At 46.3% G+C, this 23,034-nt stretch overlaps 4 protein-coding genes across 4 annotated transcripts; 2 read left to right on the forward strand and 2 right to left on the reverse strand.

The window, feature by feature from the left end:
• Positions 1–700: 700 nt before the first annotated feature.
• Positions 701–1,082, forward strand: LOC124705451 (50S ribosomal protein L33-like). Its single transcript, XM_047237172.1, has one exon. It carries the CDS (start codon positions 732–734, stop codon positions 903–905), a length of 174 nt encoding a protein of 57 aa, XP_047093128.1. The 5' UTR covers positions 701–731; the 3' UTR covers positions 906–1,082.
• A 451-nt stretch (positions 1,083–1,533) lies between these two features.
• On the reverse strand, positions 1,534–4,124 carry LOC124648447 (beta-arabinofuranosyltransferase RAY1-like). The gene is made up of 6 exons (XM_047188215.1): positions 4,009–4,124; positions 3,647–3,835; positions 3,344–3,539; positions 2,510–3,250; positions 2,151–2,397; positions 1,534–2,012 (listed from the first exon to the last, which is right to left on the reverse strand). Exons 1-6 carry the CDS (start codon positions 4,122–4,124, stop codon positions 1,534–1,536), a joined length of 1,968 nt encoding a protein of 655 aa, XP_047044171.1.
• A 6,514-nt stretch (positions 4,125–10,638) lies between these two features.
• Positions 10,639–15,910, forward strand: LOC124649883 (rac-like GTP-binding protein 2). The gene is made up of 8 exons (XM_047189452.1): positions 10,639–10,751; positions 10,901–10,988; positions 11,138–11,247; positions 11,367–11,430; positions 11,556–11,620; positions 11,704–11,769; positions 11,901–12,013; positions 15,762–15,910. Exons 1-8 carry the CDS (start codon positions 10,653–10,655, stop codon positions 15,793–15,795), a joined length of 639 nt encoding a protein of 212 aa, XP_047045408.1. The 5' UTR covers positions 10,639–10,652; the 3' UTR covers positions 15,796–15,910.
• A 2,324-nt stretch (positions 15,911–18,234) lies between these two features.
• Positions 18,235–20,985, reverse strand: LOC124649884 (proline iminopeptidase). Its single transcript, XM_047189453.1, is given in 10 exon segments — positions 18,235–18,346; positions 18,539–18,613; positions 18,826–19,007; positions 19,349–19,469; positions 19,717–19,814; positions 20,076–20,169; positions 20,275–20,337; positions 20,439–20,549; positions 20,635–20,733; positions 20,852–20,985. Coding segments are annotated over 10 exon segments (1,059 nt in total). The 5' UTR covers positions 20,972–20,985; the 3' UTR covers positions 18,235–18,250.
• Positions 20,986–23,034: the final 2,049 nt, after the last annotated feature.

A 23,034-nucleotide genomic window follows, 5' to 3' on the forward strand; every position in this document is an offset into this window, starting at 1 on the left:
ACTTGCAGTTACATTCAACTAGTTTTCGTCCCTGGAACACATGTAGCAACTGTTTGTTCATCTGTGCTCCTTCTGTGCATAATTTTTTTTTGGCGAGGACCTTCTGTGCATAGTATATCTTTACATAATTGAATAACTTCATGATCCAATATTGGGATTCAGCTTGGTCCAGATCTTACTATCTGCCCATTGTTCTTGTTTCGCCTAGCCTTGTTGTCTAAATGCATGATGGTATTCTTTTGCTGGATCCCAGAAATGCTAATGTTGGATAATCTGAGTTTGCTAAAGGTGTTTCATGTTAGCGTTCTTTGTACCAGTAATTGTTAATTTGGTAGATATGACCATTAATTCACCACAGTAAGCATACTTCTGTTCGCTATAGATTACGATGTAATGTGATGGATAGTATTTATTTGAATTACCATGGTCAGGTGGACATCACGGCACCATTTGCTCAGTAAGCAATGTGATTTACAATAGCTTATAAAACAAGGTAGCTTGCAAGTGATATGTGCGAACCAGTATCACCAATGTGAAAACTTCTTTGGAGCATTTCTTATGTATTAAGTTCTGTACTCTCCAGAACTGTCACAGAGATTTCTCTTGCTTTGCTATTTCTTTATGCTTCTCGTGCCTGCTCTTAATATCTTAGAACCTTGGATTTTACTCCCCTGATCTTTTTATGTTTGTCCTATTTTCAGGTTCTTCTGCTGCAAGTTCAAAATTGTTAAATGGGGAAGGCAAAGCGTGCATCAATTTTTATCAGGCTCGTTTCAGCAGCTGGAACTGGCTTTTTCTACGTGAAGCGCAAGAATCCTCGGCGGATCACAGAGAAGCTGGAGTTCAGGAAGTATGACCCGCGTGTAAACAAGCATGTTCTATTTACTGAAGCAAAGATGAAGTGAGGCCAGTTTTCTTTGATACCTGAGACCGACCTCTGTACTGTTCACTTCAGTCTGAAGACAATGCTACCTTTATTACCCTATTCTAGGTTCTAGAATGTTGTCTTTCATGTACACAACCCTAATGTGCTTATGTGCATGAGTTTTATCTTGCTGGCAGCAAATCAGCATGGATCTTCACTTGATCTGATTCTGTTACTTTATTTCATTCCTGTATTGAGCTTCAAGCCTGCAAAAGTATTACCCCAGTTCAGTGTTTGAATGTCTGTGAGATGAATGCATGTTTCTGAAACTTAGCAGCCAAAGATGAAATAACGAGGTGTTTGAACCATTAAGTTCTTTATTTTGTTTTCCTTATTTTAAGCTCCTGAAAGCATATAGGCTGTTTCAGAGTATCAGACAATTGAGCTAAGCATGCTATTCAATCCGTAGCAAACTTGGTTCAGAGTGAACTTCTTGGTTTCCAATTACAGACCTTGTTCCTTGACTTCAAGTCTGAACTCTGAACTAGGTTTTCTTTTATCTGTTCAGTGTGTGTACATTATATATCAACACCAAATCATCCATTTCGTAAAAAAACAAGAAGCAATAAATACTTCAACATCATCTTCCAAATTAGCATGGCAAGAGGCTAACTGTCTGTATCGCCAGACACATGAAACTGCCCCATCACTCTGAAGTTACCAGCATCACCCCAACTCTGCAAGCACAACCTAGAGCTAGGATCATAGTCCCAGAGCCCAGACTCCATCTGGCGCTGGAGCTTCTTCTTCCTCCCGTTTACCCAGTTGTTATGGATGACAAAACACCCAAGCTCCCTGCAAGACGAACGCAGGTCCCGCCTCTCCCAGAGTCCCCTATAAGCGCCATTCGGGAACAGGTCTCGGTCCAGGAACACAACGGTAAGGTTTGTGCTGGGTTCGAGGCATCTATCGCTGCCGAGCCGGTAAGCGCCCTCCTTCCCACACAGGACATCGTAAAAGCTTGGCTGCTCCGACGAGTTCGATTTGGTCGCGTGTTCCACTACCATCTCCAAGGCGGCGATGGTGGCGTTGTCTGACCGGGCGTAGTAGAAACCTGAGTTTAGTCGTCGTGGCAGGTTTATTGGCCCTGTCAATAACAAGCAATGTGAACTCTCCAACACAATGTTCCTTGTAGCTATTATTCCTTTTTGTGAGCACATCATCCACCAACAAAGAAACGTTGGCAAAAAAATTGTAACCGTGATCATTAAAAGGTAAAGATTACCTGTCTCATTGTATTCATCCGATTGTGCTGCAAATGTTGCAGGTCCAAGCGAATGCAGGAACTGCATTGGATTGTCAAACCAATAGACATCAACATCACTCAAAAGCACGTTATACCCTAGTTTTAAAATCTCCACAACAATCCGTGATTTCACTTTTGTCACTCGCTTAAAACACTGGGTTCCAAAGTGGCAATCATCGAAGCTGACATTCTTTGGTGACAGTGGATCTCTGAAAACTGGCAAACCCTAGTAGAATTAGGGATTAAAAACGTAGCATGAATTGGCAGTTTGCAAAAATAAAAATAATTGACAGATAACAAGAAATGAAATGATAAATTGAATTCAGGTTCATCACTACCTGCAGCATGGAGAATTCATATGTCTGCTGGTCGAGAGCACATACTACAAAATTTGTGACTCCAAGATGGCGTAAGCGGCACACCCAACTCATAAGCATGTCCCTGTAACTTTCCCCAGCCACACCAAGAACAATAGACCTATTCTGATCAGCTACAAACTGTAGGAGCATTCCTAATGAATATGGGACACCAGCTGCCTCCGGGGTTTCTGAAGAATAGCTTCTTAGATGATCAGACAAGCAAATGTTCTGTTTGTTCCATAGGCTGTTTCCGTCTGCATGGAGATTTTGTTCTTTACCTGTGATAAAATTTGAGATGGTTGGCTCTTCAACTTCGCGCAACATGTAATCTTCAGAATGCTTAACCACTTCATACAGCATGGGAGAATGATGTCTTCGTAGCGAGCGATAACAATACGACCCGTAAACCGCAGCGAGATGGCGGTTGATACCATACTCCCATGATCCATCAAGTAATCTACCACTGTCATTTGAACCGCGCTTTGTGCTGAAATCTTCAGGGTATAAGTATAACCCAAGAACTAGATTGCTTGCATCAAACACGAGTCTCATTTCAGATGATAGAACCTCATGGATCAGCCACCAGCTGTGTGCTCCTCTTCCATAAAGAAAAGAAGGCAGAACGCCTCCAAGTAACGGATTCCTCGGATTGTTCCACGCCATGATGAGCCCCTTGCCACCGCTATCTGCTGCCCAGTTGTCGGCCGGAATCTCCTGCAACTTATGGAATTTATGAAAAGAATGTATCGTCAGAACAAATTGGGAATTATATATGTATGTACACAAGATTGCCGTAGATGGAAGAAAAGGTACGGGTACCTCGTTCAGACTGGAAGTGTTGCGTGACATTGAAACGAGAAGCCAATCACGGCCAATTCTACTGAATTTTGTCAGTAAGGTGACAGTTTCAGGCAGCAGAACGACCTCGGCGTCGACAAGGACGCAAATGTCAGAGTCAGAAGATTGCGCCCTTGCTACCATGGAGTGGAAGAATGGCGTCCCGGTGAACCTGAGAGACCACACAAGATGAAAAGTGCCGATCAATTCGAGCAGCAAGCAATCATATAGCAGCGAACTGGAACTGTCAATCATGTATCGGTGTTTGGGATTGCGTACGAGGAATCGACGGCGGGCTCGACGGTGACCCGGCGTCCGAGCCGTGTGGCGAGGGCGACCGCAGAAGGGTGGGAGCCGAGGAGCACGACGCTGACGTCTCCCGGGAGCGCCAGCCACGATCGCACCGCCAGCTCCTGCCGCGCGGGCGAGCCGTCCGGCGCCGCGAGCGGCGCCGAGAAGATCGTGATTCTCGGACCGGCGGTCGGGCGATCGTGTTCGTCTACGGGGTAGTGGGAGCGAGCGCTGGAGGAGGAGGCCCGGCGGAGCACGGCGCCGGCGAGGAGGACGAAGCCGATGAGGACCACGAGGAGGCATCCCGCGTGGCGGGGCGAAGTAGTGCGGCTGGCGGAGACGCCGCGTACGCTGCGGCGGGACGGAGCTCCGCGCCGTCGCGGTAGAGGAGGGCGGCGGTGGCCGTGCGAAGTGGGGAGCATCTGGGCGCGCGCGGCGAGGCGCGGAGCAGGACGAGAAGAGGCATTAGCTTGGTTTGACTCGTCGGTGGGGCCCGCGTGTCATTGGTTGCGGGGAGGGAGACTGGCTTTGAAGGGAAGCAAAGGTGCCGCGAAAACTGAGGCGACGGTGGTCCGTAGACCGAGCCACAAGTAGGCTGTTTTTTTGAATCTATGACAATTTTAGTATAGTTAATTTTGAAAATTCTAAAAAAAATCTATGATATCGAATATATTGTAATCTACAAATGCCTAAATTTGTATAACGAGATATGTCGTATTTTCAACTCATAAAAAATAACAAATATTGGTTTCATCATTGGTGAATAGTACTGAACAATAGTAGTATACTATAGTCTATATTTTGTCATTTTGTGAGATTATTTTATTTTTACTGGGGAAATATACAATGTATTTCAATCTGAAAATTTACACATAGATAGATTCCAACATTCTCTATGTCTATGTATTTTTCTTAAAATTCTCTGGAACTACGAAACCAAAAGTTCAATTCTTTTTAAAATAATCCAAGCTACATGTAGCTCGGTCTATAAAAGTGGCTTTCGGGCGACGGTGGCCCTACCTAAACACGCCAATACATATGTTGTGTGGGCTCCTCTGTCAGCGAGCTTTGTGTTTTGCATGTTTATTTTCTTTTCTTATATTGATTCAAACAAGAAGCTTGATACGTTGCATGATTTTTTTCTAATTGATATTTGCACAAAATATAGCATCCAAGTCAATCTTTTGCCACTCTACTAGTTGAGGGCAAGAAATTCGTCGCATTCTTCTAGTAGAACTCTCGCCACCAAATAGTAACCTTATTTTTGTGTAGGGGTCTTAACAAAATATCCACCAATAGAGTTGGGACGATGACACTACATTCATAGAAGATCAAGAGAATGGGTACTAAATATTACAACCAAATAAATACGAAAATCTACATGCATCAAGTATTAAAATACATACAGTGTAGTTCACAATTAACAGATAAAAGTAGATGAGATTGAATGCTCATCCATCTATTGATGTCGATCCAATGCCCATTGATGGTCAATCAAATACTTCTAAAGGCGTTTGGAAATGTAAATATTAGAGACTCCAACGTTCATATTTAGGAACTCATTCTAGGTACCTGCTCCAGGGGTTGGCTCAACCAACTCACGTTAAAAGTTTCATCCGTTTTCATTACGGCCATTATGACACTCTATCTCGACAATCATATTGTACATGATCACACAACAAGTCATCATCTCATGCATGGTCTGAAAAGACCAAATTCTAGGTGGGTGACGAACAATAGCCCGCCGAGTTTGAAGCACACCAAATACCTGCTTCACAGCTTTCTTGCAAGGCTCTTGCATATTGGCAAACCTCTTATATTTGTTTGTTTGAGGATTACAGACTATCTTCATTAGTGTGGTTGAGTCAAGATAAATACCATCATCAAGATAATATGCATTATCATATGCATTGCCATTGATCTCATAGCTCACCTTAGTAGTGCTGCCTTCCATAAGCTGGTTGAACATCAGAGAGTAGTTGAGCACATTGATGTAATTGTGCAACTATCTATGCCGAAGAAGATTGTCAAATCCATAAATTTCGCGATGTCATTACCTCAAGAATAACAGTGCACCCTTGGCATGGCCGCTGTACTGACCCTGTCATGCAAATTGACAGTTCTTCCACTGCCACTGCATGCAATCGATACTATCGATCATGCCGGCCAGGAACCCTCTAGCCTCATTGATCAGCAATAGTAGTCTAGTGTGCTCAACAGTTGTGGCGGGGGGCGCAGCAAACGCTGTTCGATTTCGGTGTCCCATACGTACGAGGTGGGCTAGGAATATAAGGTCACAAAATATATCCGCACAGACGAATTTGTGACTCAAATTCGAACCGTGTTTGCTTCTCCATAAACATGCCAAACATTTTGCCTCGGGCCGCTAGGATGAGGTGCATACCTATTTTTGCGCAGCAAATGGCCCGCCTAGATGCTCTAAGGGCATCTCCAACGGGGCGACGCATATCAGACGCCTAAAAGTGATCGCGAGCGTCCGTTTGCGTCGCCTCGCGGACATATTTTGACCGCGCGTCCAATTGCGTATGGGTGTGCTTCCAGCGGGTCGACCCATTTTTTCTTTTACAACATATTTAAAAAACATAATCTACTACATAGAAACTATACAAAAGTAGTTGTAGAAACCTAGACTACTTGCTGCCCGACGGTCCGGCCACGTAGTTGCGTCCCTCCCTCGTCTGCTTGTCCGCCGCCTGTCGTGCGGTCGCTAGGGCTCGGTGCGCCACCGCGTCCTCTAGCAGGCACAGGCGCAGTCTCTTGTTCGCGGCATCCTCAGCCTTCTTGAGTGTCTCGAAGGAGTCGACTAACGCCCTCTTCTCCGCCGCCTTCTCCTCCGGGGTAGGCGCATTAGGATCATCAGAAGACCATGAGATATCGGAGTCGTCGTCCTCTGCGGCTGTGGCGGCCGCCACCCTGCGGCGTTCCATCTCGGCATCGAACGCCGTGTGGGCCGCCCGCTCCTCCTCTGCTTCCTTCTCCGCGTCAGCCAGGAACTTGGCGTCTCTGACCGGTTCGAGAAGGCCGTCGGTGCTATCGTCGTCGTCGAACTCGTCGTCGGAGCTCGAGGCCGGCGGAGGTGGAGTCGGAGGTGGAGGTGGAGGCGCGGCAGCCTGGCCACGGTCGGCATTTCTCATGGTGGCAAAGGTGGAGGTTGAGCGGCAGCGGTGCTACAGTGGAGCTTGTGCGGCGGCTAGGATTTAGTGTGGGAGGAGATGAGATGCGTGCATCCCTGTTTATATAGCCTGGAGGCAGACGACAGCCGCGGCACGCGTGGCGTCGCCATTACTTCGTGCGCAGAGGAAGCCGATGACCGCGCGCCACGCGAGGCATCGCCATTACGTGGCCGCAAACTGCCGAAGCGATGCCTCGATGCCAGTACAGGCGCCGCTGAGAAGACACATCGAGCCTGGGTCACTGCCAGGCTGGCCCAACGAAACATCCGCCAGACGCGAGCGGACACTTTGCGCGCTCGTCCGCGCGGCGTACGCCTCGACGCATCTGAAGCGTATATTTAGACCAGGTTTACATCGATGCGGACGACCCGATCACTATACATCGCTGCTCAAGCGTGTACCAGACGCATTTTTGGTCTAGCCGAACGCAAACGGATGCTCAGGCCTCGGCCCGTTGGAGATGCCCTAACCTCGCGGCACATGCGGTACATGTCTGGGTCAATGCGGTCAATCAATCTTATAAACCATAAAATTGCAGACATGTGGAAAAAGAAACAAAGATCGAGTGAAGGTTGAAAGTGGTGCTTTTTCGAAAAAGAGAAAAGACGAAAGTGGTACGGGCCGTTACGCTCATTCAATTCTTGTACCAACGGCCGCACAACGAGCAGACGCACAGTTGTGAGTGGTGTACGTACCCGCACCACGGGCCCATCACGATAGAGAGGCGCACGGGGTACGGGTGACTCGGGTACGAGTACGAACCGCACAGGGGTAGGTTTTACATTTGTAATCTCGCCATTGATTTCTTCCTACACTGTGCAGGGGCGTACGAGACGAGAGGACACGCGCAGACAGCCCGGGGAGACGAAGACGAATACGACCACGCACCGCCTCGGGAACCCGGCTGCTCGGAGAGAGAGAGCGGTCAAAAAGCTTCTCAGGAGACCGAGGCGTCGTAGAGGCTCGTTTTTTCGAGGAGCAAAGCTTTGGTTTAACCAAAATCAAGGCCACGTTTGGGCTCCACGGATCGGTCTAATCAATCCGGCAATTCCTTGTGCTCTTGATCAGATCAAATCACTCGTGTGTGCCGACGACAACGGGAAGGGGAAAATGTAGGGAGGCAGGATCCGCATGCTGGGCAAGGTTCTCTCTCGTGGGACCCCGCGACATCGTTCCCCTTCCCATTCGATTTGAATATGGTGGTGCACACCAAGCCAACACAAAGGCGGCATCCACCGTTCCACGTACTACGTACTAGGTAGGCCACGTTCTTTAAAAAAAAGTCCCGTTCCCACTTTCTTTGTGGAACGTTGGGCAGTTTGTGTTCGGTTCTACTACAAGGGAACCGAATGGAATGGTTCTATTCACTGACGACACCAGGATTCAAGGGCCGTGTATTTATTCTCAATCATGGGTATTCATTTTGCCAAAATTCTTGTTGTTTTTGCTAAAAAAAAATCTCTGTTTTACCTAAATTTTCGTTGTTTTGTTAAAATCATGGGTATGGAATGGTTCTGACCATGTGTTCGGATTAAAAAATGTCCAGGAACGAAACGATTCCGTTTTCTATTCGGTTCCGAAAATCGCACCGCTGAACACAACAACTTAAACGTAATTTTTCTTGTCCAACTCAAAATCAACACAGGCCTAAATATGATTTTTTTTTCATCCGCTCGGTGGTTAGCACCTTCGTTCCTCCTGCCAAATCGGTCGGACGAGTCCATTCCGCATCTATGCAGTATATTCCATTCCGAGGAACTGCCTGGTTGCATTCCTTCTACCCAACCGAACATAGGAATTGGTGCTAGGTCCGGAACAGTTCCGTTACATTTCACTTGATTTCAGGAACGAACACATCCTTAAGGTTGTGTCCGTTTGGGTTTGGGTCCGGCCAAGGAAAAGAAATCAATCAAATAGGTTTGTGTGTCCGTTTTTCGTTGGAGGCAGCCCAACGGGCAGACGCCCTCGCGAGGGTGGTAAATTCATGTGCATGGTCGAGCGCTTGGCCGTCGTTTCGCAAAACATGGAACAGAGTGTTGGTCCCTAGCAGCCAAGAATTAGCAAAATCAAAAAATATCGAAAGATACTTGCTCTGATCCATAGTAAGTGTCGAGGACCAAAAATTACCTAAATCTGACACTTATTATGGATTGAGGAAATACAAGAATGCAATGTCTTTTTCTTGAGAAATTCCACTAATGTATTAATAATTATCAAAAGTAGAGTACAGATAGATGAAAAGGTAATTAATATTATAAATAGGTACTTGATCCACGTAGCGATGAATAAAGACACTAGCGCGATCCGAATGAAAGTCGATGTCCTCGCCTGTTTGTCAGCGAAGGTAGCCAAAGTTTATCGTACTAGAGCTTTTTATAGTAGATAGACGAGGAAAGTAGTCACGCTAAGTCCCCAAAATAGCAGCACACTAGAGCAACAACTATTGTCATGATGGCAATCGTAGATCGGAAAAAACTAGCCTAAAACCACAAACGAAGAGTAAAACCGAATAGACCCCACGAGATCCGTCGAGCACACGACTCCACGCGCCCGCCACCGTCAGTAGACTTATAATAGAGAAAGACAAACCTTAGAGCGTATACAACAGAGGCTAAAACGTACTTGCACGGTAAAAACGCGGGGGGTTCACGCGCTCCAGCAGACACGCTTCAGTAGGGTGTCAAAATAGGATCCTGGTGAAATCTCACGTTTAGTATATTTTGCCCTTTTCAATTCATAATTTTATATTAAAATTGACATTAGAAAAAGCAAAATGTACTACAAGTGGGACTAAGATCGGATCCCACTTGACACCCAACCCTACAATATAGCGTGCGGGTAAAATTTTACACGTGCAACAAGAAGCAACATCGCCATACGCTAAACTTACACTGAAAGCTCCAACGCGTGATAAAACGCGGCAACTAAAAATTAACGCGTCCGATGAAGTACAACACAGCCACGCGCACTAAAACTGGAAAACACGCACTTACAATGTCAACTTTTAGGGTCTCTCTTGTAGCTGCTCTTAGGGATCCTTTGATTCGTAAAGTTTATATAGGAATAAAAATATAGAAATCTTATAGTGTAAATTATATTAACAGAACATTGTAGTGCAAATTTTATAGAATTTTTTTATTGATACAATCAAAGAAAGAAAATTTATTGTTTTAACTAATCATGACATCTTAATTCTATGATTTTTTCTGTTTTTATATTTTTTATATTCTTTAAATCAAAGGTGCGTTTGACTGCCCTCCCCGAGCCGATGTTCGCTGCGGCTCCTGGTCGAGCTGCCTCACCTGCGACTGCGAGAGACCTGTGTCGTGCCTTTATGACCGTCCATCCACCCCCTGCGTCGTCTGTCCACAATGGCTTTGCGAACGACTTGACAGTGGCACTGGCACCAGACGCCAGGCCAGGCCATGCAGAGCACGCCGTTCAAACGTCCTCGTGGTTGAGTCGCGCGCCCCATCCCACGCGACGGCCCCGCATTTACGCCACAGTCCCCGAGGAGGCCTCGCCTCGGCCAGCAGTAAAACACAACCAGCCAGCCCAGAGCGCAGAGCGACCGGGCGGTGCTTTCTTTCTTTAAGGAACCAGACCGGCACCAGCACGGCTCCCCTTGCTCTGCTTTGCTTTGGCTTCCCTTCCCACAGAAGTCACGGATCCTTGTCTCTGCTACTCACTTCCCCACTCTTTCTCCCCCCTGCGAGCAGTACCAGAGTGGAGCTAGTTGCCGTGCGGTGGAGGTGAAGCCAGCAGGTGCGGCGAGAGCGGCGGCGGAGGCGGAGGCGGAGATGAGCGTGACCAAGTTCATCAAGTGCGTCACGGTGGGCGACGGCGCCGTCGGCAAGACATGCATGCTCATCTGCTACACCAGCAACAGGTTCCCCAGTGTACGTCCTGCTCATGCTTACCCCTCCCCATCTTCCTACGTGGGCAGCCAGTCCCCTTCACAATCACGCTTCAGCTCAGTTGCCAGTGTGATGTGTTCCCCTTTCTCGACCTGCTCATTCATTCATTCTCCGATCTGTTTCCTTGGCAGGACTACATCCCCACAGTGTTCGACAACTTCAGCGCCAATGTCTCCGTCGACGGCAACATCGTCAATCTCGGCCTATGGGACACCGCCGGTACTTAACTCACTCTACTCACCTGCTCTCTCCGTGCCTGCATTTTCGCTACTGTTACCGTAGATTTCAGATTGCAGAGCCTGGAGTTTTTTTGAAAAATATTTGGGAAACCTGAACATTTGCGCTGTGTTCTTCCTTATTTCGTTCAGGGCAAGAGGACTACAGCCGGCTGAGGCCGCTGAGCTACAGAGGAGCCGACATCTTCGTGCTGGCCTTCTCCCTCATCAGCAGCGCCAGCTACGAGAATGTTCTCAAGAAGGTATGTGCTCCTATATGTCTGTTCAGGAAACGCTTGTTCCAGCGTGCTCACTGCACACTTGTTAGACTATAGAAATATTGCGAACTCATGGATGATCCATTCTGTTTCTGGTCAAGCAGTGGATGCCGGAGCTCCGCCGGTTCGCGCCCAATGTCCCCATCGTTCTTGTTGGCACCAAGCTAGGTGAGGAACCTCTGTACTGGACACATACACACGATGTCGTTTCAACAGAGCATTTTGCAGTGCCACGAAATTTGCTCGGCATCTTCATAAATAGCTAACCTGGAATTCGGTTGCGATTTGCTCAGATCTGCGTGACCACAGAGCCTACCTGGCTGACCATCCTGGCGCCTCAGCAATCACGACTGCACAGGTTTTCCCTCTCCCTCCGTCAACTCCTTTTGAGCAACCGTGGCATAGACAGATGGCTAACATGTCGCATTCCCCTTTGTTCAGGGCGAAGAACTCAGGAAGCAGATCGGCGCCGCTGCTTACATCGAATGCAGCTCCAAGACGCAGCAGGTACGCACGTACGATTGAAGCTGTGTACAGCTTAGGAAGGGTTTGCTGTTGGGTCAATTTAAGGTAGACACGCTGTATTCTCAGTGAATCTAGAGATAGTGACATGGTATAATGTTGTTTGGCCGTGCCAGAACGTCAAGGCTGTCTTTGACACTGCCATCAAGGTGGTCCTTCAGCCCCCAAGGAGAAGGGAGGTGATGGCTGCCCGGAAGAAGACTAGGCGAAGCTCTGGATGCTCCATCAAGTAAGCACCCACTTCTTATCACTCTACTTGGTTAGTTGCTTGCTGTAACAGTCTGTGCAAACTCTTCTTTGGATTTGCTCCATGAAATCTTGCCCGCAATATGCTCACATTGCCTCCAAATTTTTAAAAAACGTTGACCAACGGTGGAAGATTCCCTTTCTTGGCTATGTTGTTAGGGCATCTCCAGCGGCGCGACGCATTTCGGACGTCTGAAATTTCCGTTTGCGTCGCGCGGCGGACGCGAGCCAGACCGTTTTTGTCCGCGCGTCCGTTTGCACCTTGGGGTGGCTCCAGCGGCACGACGCATTTCCACGTTTGCATCAAATATGAAGTTTTGAAACGACAAATAGGATTTCAACGAAGTCATAGTTATTACATTTAAATTTTGAAAAGTCTACATCAAAATAAGATACTAGTCCTCTAGGCATGATCTTCATGGCCAGCCATGGTCCATTGATGCTCAATCAGATCCGTCCGCAGCTGTTTGGAGACGGTATCGTTTGCGACTTCTACATTCATATGTAGATAGTCCTCCCAAGTAGAAGCTCCAGGAATTGGCGCAACCAACTCACCTTGGAATTCCCAGTGGTTCTCATTGCGGCCATCAGGACGCTCGTTCTCAACGATCATGTTGTGCATGATCACGCAGCATGTCATCACCTCATGCATGGTCTTCAGCGACCATGTTCTTGCCGGGTGACGGACAATTGCCCACCGAGCTTGGAGCACACCAAATCCACGCTCCACATCTTTCCTGCAAGCCTCTTGCATCTTGGCAAACCTCCTCGTCTTCTCGGAGTTTGGATTACGGACAGTCTTCACCAATGTGGCCCAGTCAGGGTAGATGCCATCAGCAAGATAATACGGCTTGTCATATGCATTTCCATTGATCTCATAGCTCACCCGGGGAGCTTTGCCTTGCATGAGCCTTTCGAAAACCGGTGATCGGTGCAACACATTGATATCATTGTTGGAACCTGCCATGCCAAAGAATGAATGCCAAATCCATAAATCTTGAGATATGACAGCTTCAAGAATGACAGTTCGTCCCTCCTCATGCCCGCTGTACTGACCCTGCCATCCAAATGGACAGTTTTTCCACTCCCAGTGCATGCAATCTATGCTGCCAATCATTCCTGGGAAGCCTCTAGACTCGTTGATAGATAGGAGGCGCCTTGTATCCTCAACGAGTTGGCTCCCTACGGTAATACTCTCCGAACACGGCAATCATGGCTCGGCAAAACCCGTACATGGACTCAAGGCAGGTGCTCTCACCCATTCGAAGATACTCATCGAATATATCGGCAGCCATTCCATATGAGAGCATGCGAATAGCCGCGAGCATTTTTGGTAGGAGGTGAAGCCTAGCGCACCTCGTTGCATCGGGCCTGCATTGGAAGTAGGGGTCGTAGTTCCCGACGCCCCGTAGAATGACCAAGAACAGGTCCCTTGACATCCCGTATCGGCGCCGGAACAATTTTTCCGGAAAGATCGGATTGGTGAGGTGGAAGTAGTCCTTGTGGAGGCGGGCCTGCACTCGCCACTCGTTGCGCGGCGAGGTTTTCGAGCGCCCCTTCACAGAGCCCCGGTGCTGCGGCCCCGGGTTTGAGGTGAACTCGTGGATCATGAAGGCCGCAGTAGTTGCCAATGTGTGCGCCGACTGATCGGAGTCAACGATCTCCGCGCGGAACTTCTCCACCATATGCCATGCGTCCATCTGCGTCGATACAAACTGTTGATCAATGGCCGCGCACAAATCGCGCCGAAAAATGGAGAAGGAACCTACCGGCGCAATAGGTTGAGCAGGTCGTGGGCGGCGCGGAAGGGCGGCGCAACCGGCAACGTTTCGCCCGAAAACAGCCGGCAGGTTCGCGCTGGAGCCAACCCCGAGTACGATCCTGCTCTCCCATGCGGCGACAACGGTGCCGGCGGCGAGTACTGCGGCGCTGCGGCGGACGGCGGGGATTGGGGCGGGGGCGTCGCACTAGGGCACCAACGAGGGTGAAAAAAGAAATCAGGTCCAAGCGGTCGATTTTGCTCTCGCTGACTTGCGGGACCGGGTAAGAAATGGAGGACGCTTGGCGCCGCGGAGACGCAAACCTGGCGCATATTTGGGCCAGGTTTGCGTCTCCGCGGACGGGCCGGTCACTTTGCGTCGCCCCGCTGGAGTAGGGTTCAGACGCATTTCCGGTCAAGGCGGACGAAAACGGTCGCTCAGCGACCATTTGGGTCGCGCCGCTGGAGATGCCCTTAGATAGATGATGAGACCTCTTGCCACTGAGCTAGCACTCCAAATTTGGAGAGCAATGCTGATGTTTAGACAAGATTTTAGAGAGCACGGCTGAAGATGCCAACAGCTGATTTTTTTTAACTACTCCCGATCATGTATTTTGATTCGCATCTAAATTGTATCGCAGGCACTTGATGTGTGGTGGTGCGTGCGTTGCTTAGCACCCTGGACTGACTGACACTGGAGATGAAGCATGGTGTAGTAGCAAGCGAATTTGCTGACATAGCATGGATTTCTGTCCGGTGCTTCTGTTTCTATTTAGCTACTAGTATGTTGCATGTTTTTGGTTTCTATTTGTAGAGCATCGAGCTCTGGGATCGACTTATCGGATTGGTGTAATGTTATGTAACAAGGTTGTGAAACAGCTAGATACAAGCACCCTGGAGATGGAGCATGGCTAGTTGCAAGTGAATTTGCTGACATAGCGTGGATTTCGTTCTGGTGCTTCGGTTATGTTTTTTTTATTTTATTTTTGCGATTGTGCTTCTGTTTTTTTTAGATCAACAGGGGTCACCCCCAGCTCCATTTTCATTGAAAAGAAGCCAAATCCTTACAGGAATAAAAACCCAAACCAACGATAAAGAACAGGTTTTCGTTGTGGAGATTGGCTGTCATCCCAACCAACTCCGAAATTGACTGTGCTTCTGTTATGTTTAGCTACTGGTATGTTGCGTGTTTTGGTTTCTATTTCTGGAGCATCAGGCTCTGGGGTCGACTTATCGGATTGGTGTAATGCTATGTAACATAGTTTTGAAACAGCTAGATACAAGCAAGTTAAGTTTATGGTACTCAAAACAAAACACGTCTAAAATAGACCAAGCGAGCAAATTGGGCACCCAACATTGACTGAATAGGGAATCATTTGACAAGCACTCAGTCTGTGCTAGCTGCTAAACTTATTCCCAAATGACAATGAGTGGAAGTTCACCATATGACTGAGTTCTCTACCACTGCTCATTTTCTCAACATGCTTGTAAGCTTTTCGTTAGCTGAAACCAGTTCAGCTGGGATGCCAACTTAATTGGCTGAGTGTCCTGCATCTGGAACCACATGCAGTTATAATGTCTCACTGGTTTATGGGGCAATTACACACTTCGAGGAATAAGTTTAACTATAAATTTGGTCAACAAAATATGAGGTATATGCCACAAAAATTATACCATTGGATTCGTATTTAAAAAATGTTTCAAATAATATAATTTTTGTGATATATATCATATATTTTGTTGACCAAATTACTAGTCAAACTTATTTTTTGAAGTGCGTATTTGCCCATTAATCCGGTATGGAGGGAGTAGCAGTTTACTGTGAATGCCAGGTAAAGAGCATGTTGAGCAAATGTATTAATGCCAGTCTGAAGTCAAATAAGATGGCCTGAACTACCAAAATGCAGTTGCCATAGCTTAATAAGGATTCTTGATCCTGTCAGTTTAAATATCTTCTGAAATTGTATTGCAGGCACTTGATGTGTGGTGGTACGTGCGTTGCTTAGCCAAACAGCAACCCTGGACTGACGCTGGAGATGAAGCATGGTGTAGTAGCAAGTGAATTTGCTGACATAGCATGGATTTCCATCTGGTGCTTCTGTTCTATTTAGCTACAAGTATGTTGCATGTTTGGTTCTAGTCTAGAGCGTCAAGGCTCTGGATCGACTTATCAGATTGGTGTAGTGTTATGTAACAAGGTTGTGAAACAGCTGGATACAGGAATGCTAAGTTTATGGTATGCACCAGTCTACCGGGGATGTGAAAAACGCAAAACACATCTCAATTAGCCCAATCGACAAAATTGCGGCACCCAACTTTGACTGAATAGAGAATCGTTTGACAAGTACAACCAGGCTAGCTACCTGCTAAATTCTTATTCTGCAAAGTGACCCCCAACAAAAATGAGTGGAAGTTCTTCATAACAGCTTTCTGCGTTATGGCTGCTCATTTTCTCAACATGCTTGTAAGCTTTTCGTTAGCTGAAACCAGTTCAGCTGGGATGCCAACTTAATTGGCTGAGTGTCCTGCATCTGGAACCACATGCAGTTATAATGTCTCGCGGTGAATATATTTTGTCTACTCCCTCCATACCGGTTTATGGGGCAATTACACACTTCGAGGAATAAGTTTAACTATAAATTTGGTTAACAAAATATGAGGTATATGCCACAAAAATTATACCATTGGATTCGTATTTAAAAAATGTTTCAAATAATATAATTTTTGTGATATATATCATATATTTTGTTGACCAAATTACTAGTCAAACTTATTTCTTGAAGTGTGTATTTGCCCATTAATCCGGTATGGAGGGAGTAGCAGTTTACTGTGAATGCCAGGTAAAGAGCATGTTGAGCAAATGTATTAATGCCAGTCTGAAGTCAAATAAGATGGCCTGAACTACCAAAATGCAGTTGCCATAGCTTAATAAGGATTCTTGATCCTGTCAGTTTAAATATCTTCTGAAATTGTATTGCAGGCACTTGATGTGTGGTGGTACGTGCGTTGCTTAGCCAAACAGCAACCCTGGACTGACGCTGGAGATGAAGCATGGTGTAGTAGCAAGTGAATTTGCTGACATAGCATGGATTTCCATCTGGTGCTTCTGTTCTATTTAGCTACAAGTATGTTGCATGTTTGGTTCTAGTCTAGAGCATCAAGGCTCTGGATCGACTTATCAGATTGGTGTAGTGTTATGTAACAAGGTTGTGAAACAGCTGGATACAGGAATGCTAAGTTTATGGTATGCACCAGTCTACCGGGGATGTGAAAAACGCAAAACACATCTCAATTAGCCCAATCGACAAAATTGCGGCACCCAACTTTGACTGAATAGAGAATCGTTTGACAAGTACAACCAGGCTAGCTACCTGCTAAATTCTTATTCTGCAAAGTGACCCCCAACAAAAATGAGTGGAAGTTCTTCATAACAGCTTTCTGCGTTATGGCTGCTCATTTTCTCAACATGCTTGTAAGCTTTTCGTTAGCTGAAACCAGTTCAGCTGGGATGCCAACTTAATTGGCTGAGTGTCCTGCATCTGGAACCACATGCAGTTATAATGTCTCGCGGTGAATATATTTTGTCTACTCCCTCCATACCGGTTTATGGGGCAATTACACACTTCGAGGAATAAGTTTAACTATAAATTTGGTTAACAAAATATGAGGTATATGCCACAAAAATTATACCATTGGATTCGTATTTAAAAAATGTTTCAAATAATATAATTTTTGTGATATATATCATATATTTTGTTGACCAAATTACTAGTCAAACTTATTTCTTGAAGTGTGTATTTGCCCATTAATCCGGTATGGAGGGAGTAGCAGTTTACTGTGAATGCCAGGTAAAGAGCATGTTGAGCAAATGTATTAATGCCAGTCTGAAGTCAAATAAGATGGCCTGAACTACCAAAATGCAGTTGCCATAGCTTAATAAGGATTCTTGATCCTGTCAGTTTAAATATCTTCTGAAATTGTATTGCAGGCACTTGATGTGTGGTGGTACGTGCGTTGCTTAGCCAAACAGCAACCCTGGACTGACGCTGAAGATGAAGCATGGTGTAGTAGCAAGTGAATTTGCTGACATAGCATGGATTTCCATCTGGTGCTTCTGTTCTATTTAGCTACAAGTATGTTGCATGTTTGGTTCTAGTCTAGAGCATCAAGGCTCTGGATCAACTTATCAGATTGGTGTAATGTTATGTAACAAGGTTGTGAAACAGCTGGATACAGGAATGCTAAGTTTATGGTATGCACCAGTCTACCGGGGATGTGAAAAACGCAAAACACATCTCAATTAGCCCAATCGACAAAATTGCGGCACCCAACTTTGATTGAATAGAGAATCGTTTGACAAGTACAACCAGGCTAGCTACCTGCTAAATTCTTATTCTGCAAAGTGACCCCCAACAAAAATGAGTGGAAGTTCTTCATAACAGCTTTCTGCGTTATGGCTGCTCATTTTCTCAACATGCTTTTAAGCTTTTCGTTAGCTGATACCAGTTCAGCTGCGATGCCAACTTCATTGGCTGAGTGTCCTGCATCTGGAACCACCTGCAGATATAATGTTCTGCGGTCAATATATTCTGTCTAACAGTTTATTATACCAAACAGATGCATGTAGTTGTCATATCTTCAGGTAGCAGAAGTATAGTACATGGTAACAATACAATGCCTAATATCAAACAGGAGCATATCTACTTGGAAGAATGATCCAGGAAAGTATGGAACGCTGAACAATATTACCTTAAATTCAGCTTCAGGCCAAGCTTTATGGAGATCCCAAGCAGACATCATAGGACAACAAGCATCATATCTCCCCTGCAACATAATCACTAATCATGTGCAAATCTATAACGATAAAACTGCACACCCCAAGCCGACCATGTCATGTTCGCACCCTACCGCTACATGCCAAATATGAACTTAAAACAATTGGGCAAGATTAACAGACGAGGTGCAGAACACAATGCCTATCTAAATACGGAAAATTTAATCATGCTTGCTGTTAGCTTCATGCATACACATGCTACCTGTACGATAAAAGCTTTAATGTGTCGAATCTTCTCAACATTGTCCAATAAGTGTGAATCGGAAGGTAAAAACCCCTTGTTAACGAAGTAGTGGTTTTCAATCCTTGCAAATGCCTGAAGAAAATTGAGCACACGTTACAAAGGTATAACAGAAAGTGTTAAGACCATCAAGTATTACAGTTGTAGCATACAACCTCAAAGGCAAAATATTTCTCCCTCTGATCCATTTTTATTGTTGGGATTTAGTTCAAAGCTGTACTTATTATGGATCGGAGGGACTATTAGAAAAAAGGCATTGCAGACATCTAGAGAAACACAAACACGCTATTGATGTACAAGCATCAGAGCAAGGAATTGAATTAACAAAGAGAACTTCGAAGGCACTATTGTAGTATTCTAAAAGAAAAGCTAACAAATGCAAACACTTCAATAAAAAAAGAAGCTGGTTGGCCAATCATGATAATAAAATAATGTATGCTGAACTGTTGTTGACACAGTAGTGTTGTGGAAAAAAGAGGCTTGATGGTGGTGAAAGTACTTGCCAAAGAAAACTTGTCATCCTCCCCTCGTTTGATGGTATCATAATTTTGAATGAGATGTGCAGTCAACATCTCCCACATTGTCCATCTCTTCGCGGCTTCAATCTAGATGGTCAAACAATAGGAATTCATGTCTGCTCATCGAGAAAATCAATGTAGGCACTAGTATATAATTTAAGCATAAGCAATGAAGAGGAAGAATATGGCTATGAAAAGGAACCCATATATGAACCTTGGATTAAGTTGCTGCATGAACCAGGACCACATGACCACACTTTCGTATGGGGTTCGTACAGAAAAGATCGTGTGCAAGGCAATTTGATACATATCTAGGTAGCAACAATATGGATACCTGGACATCAGGATCAGAGGAAGTTAGCCTTTTGTGGTATGCAGCTATGAAACAATTCCTTTCGTCCTCAGGAATAAGATCTCTAAATGGTTCCCATGCTGCATATTAAAAGCTAAGTAAGTCATCTATTCATGTAAGAAGTGCATAATGTCAGAGGTAACGCTTATATTTCATAAAGAAACTTGGGGTGATTTTAGCTAAGAAAGACAGTTGGTCTGTCAATTCTCTGATTTATTTTGGACAAGTTCAACCCTTTGACCGAAATTGCTCAAAGGGGCATAATGCACAAAAGTACACATATTTTTTTCATAGTCCTATAACACTTCACCAAGTTTTCTTTTCATGATAACACAACATACCGTCTGGGAAAATAGCCGCTGCGCCGCCCTCGTAGAACCAATCGAGCTCCTTTTTCCTAAGCAAGAAAATGCCTCTTATAACAATGCCCGTCACCTACGGAGCATCCACAACAGTATTAGCAGACCAAACAATATAGTTCTTTTGCTCCGATTTTCGGGTTCACACGAAATTGCAACACGCAGGTGAATTGCTGCTAACCTTGTCGGGGTGAGTCTGGCTGTACGCGAGAGCCAAGGTGCTCCCCCATGAACCGCCAAACACCTACACTATCCCCAGAATCGTATACGGTGAGTTTAATTGCTGATAGGCAGAGAATGTAAAGGGATATAATTTTGAAAAAAAAGGGGGGTTAATGGAGTTGCCTGCCACTCTGGGATGTCGAGATGCTCCCTGAGCTTCTCGATGTCAGCCACCAGGTCCCAGGTGGTGTTCTCCTCCAGACAAGCGTGGGGAGTGCTCTTCCCTGCGCCTCTCTGCAGCACAAAGACAGACGGAAATTCAGCAACCCAGACTCGTCGGAACACCGGCTATTAAAAACATTAGACGATCAAAGCCAACCTGGTCGAAGAGCACGATCCTGTAGAACTGTGGGTCGAAGAACCTGCGGTTGCCGGGCGAGGTGCCGGCCCCAGGTCCCCCGTGGAGGAACACGACAGGCTGCAACAGAACAGAGCAAATTCAGCCCAATTATATATCTGACACGCACGCGGCGCATCGCATCGGTGAGAGCATTGGTGGCCGCGAGGATTCTTGGAAACTCGTCGGTGGCACTCACGTGTCCCCCTGGGTTGCCGGACTGCTCGTAGTAGATGGTGTGGACGTGGGAGACGTTGAGGCGGCCGGTCTGGTAGGGCTCGACGTGCGGGTACAGGTCCTTGCGCACGGCGGGATCCATCTCGGGGGCGGGGGCGGGGGCGGGGGTGGCGGGGTTGGAGCAGGAGATGCGGTGGTGGTGGCGTGCGGCGCGCGCGCGGGGACGGCAGCGATTCCGTGCACCTGCCGGAGAGATCTAGTGAGACCTGGTCGTGTCGTGGGAGATAAGGATGGTGGGGGTGGCGGTTACCTTGGGGTGGGGGAGGAGAGGACGGAGGCGGCGGGCGCGAGAGTCGTGCGGAGAAGGGGCAGTGGTGGGGGAGAAGGAGGAGTGGGCGGATCATTGGGGTGCGGGGGGTTGTTTGGTGGTTTCGGGGGGAGAGTGGAGTCTGGAGTGGCGCCCGCCGATCGGTCCGCGCTGCCTGGACAAACCGCCCGGTGGCGGTCTGGCGAGTGGGAGAGCGAGTGTGTGCGCCTGCCTTCCCTTTTGGAGCTTGCGACACATGGACGCCATTTGGCATGGTCTGCTGCCGGCGGCCGTCGACGTCCGACGTGCGAGCGGCCGGAGGAGCACGGAACTCAGCTGGCTGATCGGGCCATCGGCGGCTATGTAGTCAACACTGCCGGTGCTATGCGATAAATATGCAGATGCACCAATAGGAACATTGAAACCCAAGAACATTAGATGTACTCTACTTTCTTTTAGCTACTGCTCTTCTTCAGTGTCAAAAAGGCTCACTGACTTTCGCATACCTCGTGCTCCTTTAAGCACAACTAAACCTGTAAAGGAATTCTTCATGCCTCTTCTTCAGAATGCTCAGAGAAGACTTTCTGCCTGCTCAATGTACCTCGGCTATGGAGACAAGCTCAGATTGGTTAATTCTGTTTTGTCCTCTTTGCCAACTTTCTATATGAGTACTCTTAGATTGTATCAATGGGTGATCAAGGAGTTTGACAAATACAGAAGGAAGAAGGATTTGGAGGAACATAGCCAACCTCTGGCTGCATGGGAGCTTGTGTGTAGACCTAAGGATCAGGGAGGCCTAGGGGTGGTGAATCTAACAACCCAAAAACAATTGCTTGCTTATGGAACATCTACATAAATTTTACAATAAAGCCAAACCGCCTTGGGTGAATCTGTTATGGGAGGTTTACTACTCAAATGCTTTGTCACCTTCTAGATCAAGATATATTTCTTTTTGGTGCCGAGATTGCTTGAAGAGTTTAACAGATTTCAAAAATCTGGCTAAGTGTTCCATTGGAACAGGTTCTTCTGTCTTGCTATGGACGGACTCTTGGGTCTCTGTCCCACTAAACCTGCAACTCCCACACTTGTACTCCTTCACGGTTAATGAAGCTGCTTCAATTCTTCAAGCAAGATCTTTGGAGCAACTTTCCACTCTGTTCCATTTACCCCTGTCCAATTAAGCCTTTGCTCAGTTCCAAACCCTCCAAGATATTATTTTAAATCTTCATGTGAGCTCTGATTTATTCTTGGGAGGTTTTTGGAAGCAATACCAGTTTCAAAGTCTCAAAGGTATATAAGCACTTTGTTGGTCAGCATATGGTGTGCCCTACTATCAAGAAGCTCTGGAAACCGTGTTGTCATTCTAAGCACAAAGTTTTTTCTGGCTGTTATTGCAAAATAGACTAAATACAAGGCAACTGTTGCAAAGGAAGAATTTTTTCTTGCCAGATTATACCTGTGCTATGTGTGGCTCTTTGCATCTAGAATCAATGAATCATCTTTTCTTCACATACCCTTTTGCTATCATGTGCTGGCAATATATTTTCCCAGGTTGGACTATTCCTACCGATTCAGGGCAGTCATCATTTTCTATGGAGATCATTGATTCACTCACTGCTGCTATTGGGAAAACTTTCTCTTTGGATATTGTTATCCTTGGCTGCTGGTCCATTTGGAGATCTAGGAATGATCTTCTGTTTAAAGGTATTGATCCAAATTTATTCCAATGCAAGAGATTATTTAAGGAGGAGTTGACTCTTCTGGTTTTCAAGGCAAAAAGGAGGTCTTATGTAGGCCTTGCAGATTGGGTGCAGCATTTCACCTAAAGATGGGAGATTTGGATTTGTTTGTTGTAAGCTAGATTAGTCTTTTGTTTTTTAGGTGCTCTTCTGTAGCAC

The sequence above is a fragment of the Lolium rigidum genome, chromosome 4, assembly GCF_022539505.1.
Source record: "Lolium rigidum isolate FL_2022 chromosome 4, APGP_CSIRO_Lrig_0.1, whole genome shotgun sequence".
Taxonomy (NCBI): Eukaryota; Viridiplantae; Streptophyta; class Magnoliopsida; order Poales; family Poaceae; genus Lolium; species Lolium rigidum.